Genomic DNA, 11138 nt, shown 5'->3' with positions numbered 1-11138 from the left:
TTTGCTCAAACTCCTTCCTTGTTTTTTTGTGAATATCATGAAAGAAAAAAACCTCTTAACGCAAAAACGTTCAGCTGCGTGAGAGCGTAAGCATGTTTACTTCGATTTACCGGCTTATCAGTAGAAATAACTGATAAAAAATGGAAAAATCCGAATTTTCGTTGGTGAAATGGTCATCAAGAAATGAAGGTTTTGATGACAAAAAAAGAAGGGGAAGACTGATAGTCCTGAATAAAGCGGCTAAAATAGTTTTGAAGTAGGTTAGATACAAAAGAGACAACTCGACGAGATAGCTCTCATAATAGTTAGCAAGCCATGTCTAGAGCGGTTTCATGAAAAGCGAGGGTTAGAGGCCCCTAAGATGGCAACAAAACCTCTGCTTAGTCTGCAAAACAACGATCAGCTCGTCTCAGATTTGTAAAGCGGTATTTCAAGGTGTTGCAGTGAATCAATCTTAATGAAAGTTTCAGACATTTTTATATACATTGATTCACTGCAACACCTTGAAATTTTAAGACAAACCTATCCTACGAACCGGTCAAAAATCTGCGTTACAACATTCACTGTTTTGACGTTATGCTAATTTTTCCAAAATAATGCGCACCATAGCTACCATACATACATCCATGACTAGTACATTTTTAATAGTTTGAATTTATCACATATTTTGAATGTAAAACATTGACAATACTCACACTGAAATGTACTAGTCATTAGCATAACGTCAAAACAGTGAATGTTGTGACGCAGATTTTTGACCGGTTCGTAGGATAGGTTTGTCTTGAAATTTCAAGGTGTTGCGGTGAATCAATCTTAATGAAAGTTTCAGACATTTATATATACATTATGAAGATTATGTGAAGAGATTTTAAAAAAAATTCGTTCGAGTCGTTTCGGAGATATACAAGAAAGCGCTAAAAGTCCAAATTCTGAATGAAGTTGCACTTATACAGCTGGTGAGAAAACGGGTTAGATTTCAACATCGCATGAACGAAAGTACACCAAAATTTCCTAGCATCAAAATAGGATATTAAGCATCATTCTTACGCTTCTTAAGAATAATTTGAGTCATTTATAATGTTTTTATTAAATAACCTATCACGGATATTGAAAATTTAAGGTTTGAAATATATTTTCGTTTTAGTCGAATTCAAACATACAGAATTTTTTACTCCTTACGGAGATTGTTCACAAAACACCAAACTTTAAGTTCCTAGTGTTGGCCTTTATCAATTTCAATTTTTTTTGTTTATTGTTGTCATAGTAATATCGATTTTACTTGAAACTACATTTTCACAAATTTCAATCAATTGCCAATTACTGGTGAAAATTTTATAGCGATCGGACAAGGAAAAAACACTTTTAAGGCGATTGAAAAATATCGGTATGGCCTCTGAAAAACTGTATCGAAACACCTTAAAATAGAGTCATCTATGGCTCTACATGCTGTATCCCACTCCATGCTGCAACGGCTACAGAATGTGATAAAATAAGGAAAGGGGAATGCCGGTTACTGAAATTCTGAATACATGAACTCAATAAAGCAATAAAAACCTTCTAGAAATTTCATGCAAGAATAAAGTTTTGATCAAAAGTTATAACGCATGAAATTAGAGGAACGAACTTTTGGGACACCCTGTAAACACACGCACTGCAGTACAAAGGTTTTCTCGTTCATTTTACAGCCAGAAATTGCGTTATTTGCCGGTATATCTCAAACAAGAAGTCTCTACACCGCTTAATGCTTATACTGAGGTTCTGAATGGGAAAAGCGCTGATTTCTAAACTAAGATAAAAAACTTAACAGGGGTAGCAGAAGTTGAAAGCACCATGATTTCAAGAAAAGCTTAGGTACATAAATTGAAATTAAGGCTCTAAAGAAAACATGGTACACATTTAAGTTATATGGAGATACAACTTTACGGCTTAACTTTACAAAATTGTCAGTTTGGGGAAATAATTCATTAATGCATGAATACAAGGGAACATAATAGCCTAAGCCATGCATGTGTTATACGGAATTAAAACACTTCTGATAGTCCCAAAGATACTTCGGGATTTCACGCAACGCACGAAAGTGTATATTAGTCTAATTCAGTGAAAAGCAATACGTTCTTAAGAAACCAAACTCCTCATCCAAGAATTTCGCCTCTAATCTTAGCCTCCAACTGGCACTGCCGCTTGATCCGTATGCACGCAAAGGAAGCAATAAATAATGTCCAGTAACGACGCACAATAAAAATTCAATAGAATCATTTTAAGGGCTTTTTATGCTTATCTAGTCACCGAACGAAGAAAACTCAGTGTCGGATTCGCTGATTCACCTGCACACGCTGACTTGGATGAAAAAAAACAGCAAATACTCGCCATAACTCTTAGTCAAGATGATTAAGTAAAACTCATAATACACTGTATAAAAATCTTCCCTTTGCGTCTTTTGGGTATTTTTTTACATTGCCGGAAAACTGGAAAATTCCTTACAATTTGCAAGTTAAGTGTAAATCCATTTTTAACACTTTACACACAGACGGATTATTGCATAAATTACAAGCAACAACTGAATAAATGTTGAAGGTATTTTTTAAGGGTATACAAAGATAACACCTGCGCAAATATAACACAACTTGCATTTCCGTGAGAAGTGCGAGTCGGTCGTTCATTTTAACGAGGACTAGATTTATTTTAAATTTGCCATAAAGACTGTTAACGGGGAATAAGTGTTATTTTTCAGCACTATCGCCACAAATTGGCAGATAGTTAACACTTCATCCTGACTTCGTCATTAAACTCAACCGAGTGTCTAGCAAGAATCAGTCAGAGCAACGCCAAAAGTAAACAAGATGATACTGAATCCGGATCAAGACTTCAAATCCCGTATCTTTATCATCAACGGGGCCATACTTCTTTTATTTGCCGTTCTCATAACCATTTCTAATGGAGTGCTCTTATTTATGATATACAAAGATCCCCTGAAGACTTTTCGCAACGCCACCGCAGTCCTGGTCATCTCACTGGGTTTTGCTGATCTTCTGACGGGATGTGTTACTGCTGTGGATGTTGGGATATCCCACATTCTAGAAGGACTTGCCATTCAAAAGGTTTTGCTTCAAGCGAAAATCATTTCGCAAATTACCGTGCGCGCCGGCGTGTTTATTATCACGATGTTTGCCGTGGAGCGTTTCATAGCCGTCGTCTTTCCTTACTTTTACCGTTTTTCTGTGACCGTCAGAAAGGTAACTATCGGATGCGTTTCCTGTTGGCTGCTCGCGATCATAAGCAGTTGTCTCGAGTTAGTAGTTGATCGCGATGTGTACGACGTGATATTTTTGTATATCACATTTGTCGTTCCACTTCTCACCGTATGTGTCACTTATTGCGCAACCTACTGGGTCTTAAAAGACAAGACAAAACGGCTGCATAGACTTCATAGTGCAAACAAAGCCACCAAGGAAGGACGAGTATCAAAAAAATCGGAAAAGCTGCAAATAGAGCTGATGAAAACCGCTATGCTGATTATTTTCGTCTTTGTTCTATCCCTCGTTCCTTTCTGGTCCTTGACAATTATTGGTAGATATTGCAAGAGCTGCAAACAGGAAAAATGGTATATTGCTTCTTACAGATTTTCCATCCCAATCCTGTACAGTAATTCTGCCTTCAATCCGATTTTATACGCGTGGAGAATGCAACCTTATCGTCGAAGCTTTCAAGCCATCTTTGGAAGAAGACAAGTTAGTCCTCGAAACTCAAGTTTTGCCGATAACACACAAAGAAACGAGACCTACGTGAAAGTCAGCCACGCTGGTGATGAATCAAAGTTGTAAACTTAATCATGCGTTCGTTAATTAAGCAGGCAAAGAGGCGCAACATTTTCCTGTGTGCAGAAGTAAGGTTAAAATTTTTCCTCGTCTGTGAGAAACATGACAAAAAAAGCGATGTTAAAATAAAACAAGTTGGCGAGACATGATCTCAAGTGGACGGTCAGAAAAAAGAAACTTTGCGAAAGGTTCAACAATTTTAATAAATAAGATTTAACTGTTACGTAAACGAAACAAAGATTTCTCCTATTTTCCGCAATTTAGCTTTTGTTTTAGTTGTTTTTTTTTGCTCGGCGGCTTAACTTCACCTTTCTACTTGACTAGTAAAGCGTTCATAATATTTTCGGGATTATGTGCAACAACTCAAAAGCCTTCTACTTTCGTTAATGTATGACCTGACAAATTAGGTGCAAATTAATTAAAAAGACGAAGAAAAACAAGCAAACAGAAAAAACGTTAAGTTTTCATAATGGTACTCTACGCCAGTAATTTCCTTAACGAGACTCGGTGTTTAATATTTACTTTATTGAAATGTTAATGTGTTTTGTACAGATTTTTTCTTAGCCTTTTCTCAGGTGCTCTCCGGCAACTGTTAGGAAAAGTATTAATTAGAATTTGTTCTTTTGATGGCTTTGCTTGCGTTTGGTCAGACAAATTTAGCAATAGAATAGCGTAAGCAATAAATTGTCTCATCCAGTTTGGAACAAGGCAAACATTTTTTGAAACTTAAGTAAATACATTGTAAAAGCGAATGCTTTTTGTTTCGAATGCATTATTTGGGTAAATTGTATAGAGTACATAAAGAAGACATCGTTGACAACATCAGCAACAAAATTGATTAATTCCGAGGAGAATCTCACAAACTACTCAATGATATGAAAAAGCTTCTATTTGTGTTTTTGTTATCTGTAGATAACAAAATAGTCAGTAACATTAGGAACTTTCACTACTTTGATGTCACATCGTGTGGAAGACAAAGCGCTCAGTTCTTGCTACCTCACGGTTTCTGTAGATCTCTATTAGTAGCCTTCGAGCTTCTCAGGACTGATAAGAAAATAAAACAAAAGCTGCTTATTGAGTCTCGTTTACTTAAAATTTAGCAGCACGGAATGGCAAGCTAAAATAAGCATTAGTGAATACGATGGAAAAGGTAGTCTCATTATGGTTTTCTGTACGTCGCTGATTTTTATTTTGTGAAAAAACCTGTTTTAATTACATTGTAAGTCGTCAGACAATTTAAAATTAGTGTCATATTGCCATTCCACGTCTAGACCTAACATGCAGTTCGTCTTTATCCAGGTTAAAAGCTTTACATGTGAATGGTCTCGAAAGAAAACTGCTGTATGGAAACTTGTGCGCAAATAGGGCTTTCGCGTACCCTAGCGGCGTTTCAAGGCGCGTGGACAGTGCCTTGGAATCTTTGATCACTTTAATGAGAGAGTTTTTGTCGGCTATTTAATGTTAAATATAGTTTAAAATATATGATCGATTGAGAAGTAAAAACTCTTTTTCGAGGAAGTGTTCCAATTTTTGAGCATTTGTTATGCTGTAGATGAATTCATCAACATATTTAGAATAAATTATGTCCAAAGAAAAATTAATGCATGTTTGTTTCATATTTCTTGCTCTGTAATCCCCTGCTGATGCCACCTCAATATTTTACCTTATTATCTTACATTTTTATGACGAGTTGTTGAACTTCAAACATCCACACCATGAAAATATATAATTCTCATTAGTGTGATATATTTATAGACAAGAAAAGTGCATAAAAAACTTCCCACTTAGTTCACAAAGTTTGAAATCTTACAGAAGCTATTATTTTAACTTGGGGATGAATTATGCAGGTTGTGACAGTTCTTTATAACCAGGTGAGCTCAGGAGCCAAGGTATCAGCTCCTATTATAACTCAACACACGCTGCGTTCAGCTAAACCAGTATTACTTTACTACCAGTCGCGGATAGTGTCGTCGTGTCCATGAAAAACTATTGTTTTTTGTTCTTATGTTGAAAAATCTTCATGCATCAGTGGCAAGAGACTCCAATTCCTCCTCATCGTCTTCCTTAATTGACTTTGGAAATCGTAAATATCGACATTTTTTCATTTCTTCCAAGTGCCTTGAAAACGCTTCCGTCTTCTCCTCTTCATTTGTTTCTAAGCCAAGCTCATTTGTACGTGCTTCCATGCGCCATTTTGTACCCAGGGTAGGACAGCTCCCTCTTCTTATAAGTCTTCTACGATTCGGAACGTGTTCTTCAACGTCCAATGTTGAAGCTGCCTGTACACTAGCACGACGGGTCGATCTCATTATTGGCGGAGAAGCCGTAATCATTGCTGAATATCCATTAGACAGTTTTCGCGTCATATCTAAAGCTTGCCTTGAGTACTTGAGCTTATCAAATATATTTTCAACTGACTTCTCGGTCGATTTAATGTCTTCAATCTCAATCTCTCTCGATCCATCCTTGCGAGAGTTACGATATATTCTTGGCAGTTTTAGAGGCAGCGACGAAAGGGTATTGTTGCCTGTGTTTGACCCAGACCTCGGATCTTTTAACGTAGCGTTTCCGTTGCCGACCATTGCGCACTGGTCTAGAGCAGAATCAGAGAAAGAGCTCTTTATTACATCTTTCTTTTTTTCTTCTTCTTCACCGAGTTTAATTGAAGGACTAGATGGAAGGGACCCTCGGCGTGAATCTCGTAGTCGCTGCGAAGCAATGAGCTGCGATTGTTGAACCGACAATTCCTTGAGTTTCTTTTCGAACTCCTTTTGAAACTTGTCCACAGACGAGCCAAGTCTCTGAGTTTCATGATGGTTAAGCACACCTGTGTGTTTTATAGTCTGGGTAAGTTCTTTTCTAGCCGTCAGTTTTTTTCTTCCATGCATTTTCAGTTTTAACGAACAAGTAGCCACCTTCTCTTACAGCTTTAGACTTTGATTGCCCAATTTCGTGTTCTTTATCATTTTTTTCATCATCTTGCAATAAATTAAACTTATTAAATCCTCGCTTCCTAGAGCTTATTAAAGCCTCAAGTTTATGAATGCACTAACGATGCTTTGTGTCAACATTGATGTATTCTGTCCATCTCAAGATTAGTTTTGTTTACTTTGTCTATGGCATTCTTGAGCACTTTTCAACATTATTGCCCTGAACGACCTGTTATCTTCCAATACATGCTTCTAAACAAACACTCCTCTGATTCCTCGATCAATTTCAATAAGTGTTTATCTTTCCGTGATGCTCAAATTAATAATCTAAAGAAGGGATACAAGGTAAAAATGATGCAACATCTATTTGCAATAATCTGAAAAAGATTATTAATAACTAATTTTTAAATGCAGATTACTTATGCCACAACCCTTGATTTTTAAAGAAAATTTTCAATGAATCAAATGGCATGACGAAGGCAGACTTTCCAGAAACTAATTACATGTAATTAGAATTTTAAACTGTCAAGCATTTTTATGAGGTTAAAATTTGAGTCGGGGTCCTTTGGTCATTTACTGCACGAATAAAAGCGTAGATTACACATCGCGGTACTTTAGATTGATTAACTGGCGATAAAGAAGTTAACGAGACGGAAAATGCATCTAGCTGATGACAAACCTTCTTAAAATGACTAAGTGAATTATTTACTAAACCACTCGGTTAGAAGTAAACTAGAACAATGGAGAATCAATTATGTCGGCTTGACTGGTTGAAGTCCGTTTCTTGGTTGTCATTTGACTACAATATGCACAGTTAGAAGCACTTTATAGCCATTATGTAACATGATAACTTTTTAATGAAGTAAACGCTAAGTACATGTAGCTAGTCTCTAATTCATCGGTATTGCACCCTAGTGCTTAACAAGGACATGCTAAACCTTATGTGCTTCCGGCCTTAAAGAAACTCATATTATCCACAGGCTACCCAAGCGAACTAGTGAGGTAGTCTGTAGAAAGATCTAAAATGTACTTCAAAAAAGTAGAAAACGGTCTTTTCAATTGTAATCAATTTGTTTGTCCAGCTTCGTTGATGTTCTTTTAACATGACACGCGTAATCACGTTCTTGAGAAGGCTGTGTTTATTATCTATGCTGCAGAGGAGATGGGAAAGGCATAGGAGGTCGGCATAGCCTGTCACAGGAACATTAGGGAGCTTAGGCAACGGCGACGACGATGGCGGTGAAAACGTCGCTGAATATGCGTTCTTTCAAACCTAATCGCGTATATTTGAACCCTCTCAATATGTCAAATGCAGGCGACTTTTCCTGGAGTTGAATTATTAAGGTTCAAAAAGAGAAAGGAGAATTCGTCGTCGTGTGTCCACGTCCTCAATAAAACGTCGCATCAGCCGAGGTGTCTCGTCGTAGTGGTGTAGCCTGGGCACAGACGTCCCCCCTCCCTCAGAAAAAAAACGGAAAAAAAATCTCTTCTCCCGATTTTTTCTGAGGGAGGGGGGACGTCTATAGTCGTGCAGTGGAAGTCAAAGAAATGTACAAAAAGCATGATGCACGAGCAGAGCTGTTGTTTTGCTCATAAAACAAATTGTTTTTTGAAGTTGTCATTGTGATCGTCGTCGTAGTTGCTTAAGCTCCATGTTATTCTCTCCTATCCCGACCTCATTCAGCATTCTTCGAAACCTTCCTACTTGACTGAAACCATTCATGGTGCAGAGATAATTTACACAGAACTAAAACAAAGGGATCGGAAAACAAAAGGGTCATAGGTGTTAGTATTGTTGCCTCAAACTGCACGCAATACCATTTGGTACCAAAGTGAACTAAGAAAAAATTGCGGATGAAAATCTGTTAAACAGGTCTCCTAAAAATGTCCTCGAGCAAGGGCATGTTATTACATTTTGTCAAGAGACTATAAAGGGGACAGAGAGGGCATCCCCCATATACACCCTATTCCATAGGTAATTCGTCTCGAGTCATTTTTAACACCACAGATCTCAAGGGGGATTAGACAACAGCCAATCACATAACGCGAATGTGTTCCGCGTGGATGACCCACGCTGAGAGCCACGCGTCCTTCACGAAATGACGCAGAACAAAATGGGGAAAGACGCGGAGAGCGATTTTGCAATTCCTTTTGTCGACCAAAACGACTACAGCGAGATTTCTGCGAAAGCTGTGTCAGCGAAACCGAAATTAAAAAGAATCGCCCTTCCTCTCTTGTATAGAGCTAACAGTAGAGCAGGGAAATCCTTAACACACTCAGTCATGGCTTAGCGGCGACCAGCAAACTATTAACTTTGTTTTGGACCGTTGCATGCTGAATCTGTGCTTAAGCTTCAAAATATGACACGTGTGGGTTGAATTTGATGACCATCTTGTTGAAGGTGATGACGATGATGACAGTGAAAATGAACATATTAAAATTAAACTATCCATATGTTATTAATGGCAACTCGATAAAAGGTAAACTATTCTAAATAGCTCGCAAGGACTTATAGAACATAGAAGGGACAAAAATATCGACTGGCGGATGTACGAGTCATTTGTTTATCATGATTTCGCCATGTAAGCTACTTTCAAGCCAAAAACTAAGGAGCTAGGTCGGTGGCTGTTGGAAGAACAAAAATTTCCAAGTTTGCCCCAGTTTCTCAGAGAATTACTCAGTTATGAATTGTCAATTATAGTGTAAAAGTGATCCTTCCATTCTCAAAGTCTTTATTCCAAAAACTTAATTTGGAAAAATCAGTCATCTATCGGTATCTAAATGAATGTCTATGTTTTTGCCACATACCTAAATTGAATTGCATTGTCCTGTCTAAAGACGAGAAAAGAGTGTTTATCATTGAACACGCTCTTAAAAATAGTCAGCCTTTGGTTCTCAGTATTTTATTTCATTAATGATGGCCCTGATATCTTACGCGCACTCCGCTTGCGCCGCTAAAAAAAATCAGACAAGTCAGACAAATTTTTTTCTTTCATTGTCAGTTTGCTGCTACACTTTTACAATGAGTATAGGATTCATTTACATGTTAACTTTACTTAGTTACCTTATTTAAACAAAACGTATCGGAAGAAAGTCAATGGACATTACAAAACGAGCACAGTTCAAGTCGAACAAAAGTCCAGTGAAATTTACGATAAAGCAAAATTTCTTTATTTCCTCTTACACAATTTTACCCCTTAATCTTAGAAAAGACAGTAACGGCGCCTCATCAGGCGAAAAGAGCATAAACAAGAACGCACAATGATCCTCGGTTGTCTTCTTCGGCAAAATCCATCAGGTCTTCACCGTACCACAAACGTAACTCTTGGGGCGAATACACTTCAAAAGGAGATGGAGAAAACGGCAGAACAAGCTCCGGCGAAAAGGAATTATATCCGGGAATCACTGACCATTTTAGCCGGGCGAGGAACGGGTCTTTACTGAGGAACTTTCTTGGTGGTAGTAGTACAGCATTGCGCGAGTTTGTAACCACCACGTTAACCTCGGTGCTCCCACAGCCCCAGTTAGCCAGAGGCGAGTTGACGTTGTTTATGTTGCAAGTCACGCTACCGCGCCGATGAACCAGCTTTATCGCGGTTAACCTACCCCTTCGAACGTAGAATCTTCCAAACTGGTTTTTTCTGGTTCCAAAACACACCGTCCTTATACTTACTTTGCTCCAGCGACCTGAAAGTCGATTAAAAGGAGATCAATTAAGATAATTTTTGTATCCTAGAAAGACTGGTTTTCTACCTATAATTTCATTAAAACTTGACATGAAATCTCACCTTATCTCCTTGTTGTTTTTGCTTTTCCAAAAGTTTAAATTTTATATCTTAAACACTGAGTCTTCTCAGCAAAGTTAAAGATTATTAAGACAAATTGGTGCCTTTTATTCAGCTACTAAAAACATTCCATATTGCCTGTAGACAAACTATGAAATTATTGAGTCACTTTGAATCAGTATCAGAGTTACCAGTTTCCTAATCAGTTCACAGCGAGCTAAACGTAACACGCGAGCACACCAAAGTGAAATCGTCTCTCTTGAGTTAGTGAGAGGTTTTTCGTTCCTCAGAGGGTGAATTATCCACTACTGTATTGCGTAATTTTTAAGTGGGCACGTGCGTAAATTAAATAGAGGCAATGTATGAAAGGCCAGGCGTAAACGTAAAAGTTGAGCGAGGTTCAACTTTTATGTTACTCGTGACCGTCCATACATCGCCTCTATTTTATTTACGCGGGTAAAATTTACGAGCTTGCGAACGTAAAAATTGCACGACGGTGGAAATCCACCCTAAGGCGATCAGTTTCAAGTGGTCGCAGCTTTCGTTTGCTCTTCTTTTCCAGAAGATGGAGACTAATACAGTAAACACCCGCATATAAGAACCTAAGT

At 37.9% G+C, this 11138-nt stretch overlaps 2 protein-coding genes across 2 annotated transcripts; one reads left to right on the top strand and one right to left on the bottom strand.

The window, feature by feature from the left end:
* The first annotated feature begins 2460 nt into the window (after positions 1–2460).
* Positions 2461–3922, top strand: LOC140938658 (adenosine receptor A1-like). The gene has a single exon (XM_073388154.1). It carries the CDS (start codon positions 2841–2843, stop codon positions 3819–3821), a length of 981 nt encoding a protein of 326 aa, XP_073244255.1. The 5' UTR covers positions 2461–2840; the 3' UTR covers positions 3822–3922.
* Positions 3923–5829: 1907 nt separating this feature from the next.
* LOC140939050 (uncharacterized) lies at positions 5830–6780 on the bottom strand. Its single transcript, XM_073388608.1, has one exon. It carries the CDS (start codon positions 6701–6703, stop codon positions 5834–5836), a length of 870 nt encoding a protein of 289 aa, XP_073244709.1. The 5' UTR covers positions 6704–6780; the 3' UTR covers positions 5830–5833.
* Positions 6781–11138: the final 4358 nt, after the last annotated feature.

This window comes from Porites lutea, chromosome 5, assembly GCF_958299795.1.
Source record: "Porites lutea chromosome 5, jaPorLute2.1, whole genome shotgun sequence".
NCBI classification, from domain to species: Eukaryota; Metazoa; Cnidaria; class Anthozoa; order Scleractinia; family Poritidae; genus Porites; species Porites lutea.
Note: the sequence above shows the minus strand (reverse complement) of the source record. Positions and strands in the feature narration are given on the sequence as shown.

Bases quoted from the DNA above. Each gene is read 5' to 3' on its own strand.
- LOC140938658 (XM_073388154.1), top strand. From the start codon at position 2,841: ATGATACTGAATCCGGATCAAGACTTCAAATCCCGTATCTTTATCATC.
- LOC140939050 (XM_073388608.1), bottom strand. From the start codon at position 6,703: ATGCATGGAAGAAAAAAACTGACGGCTAGAAAAGAACTTACCCAGACT.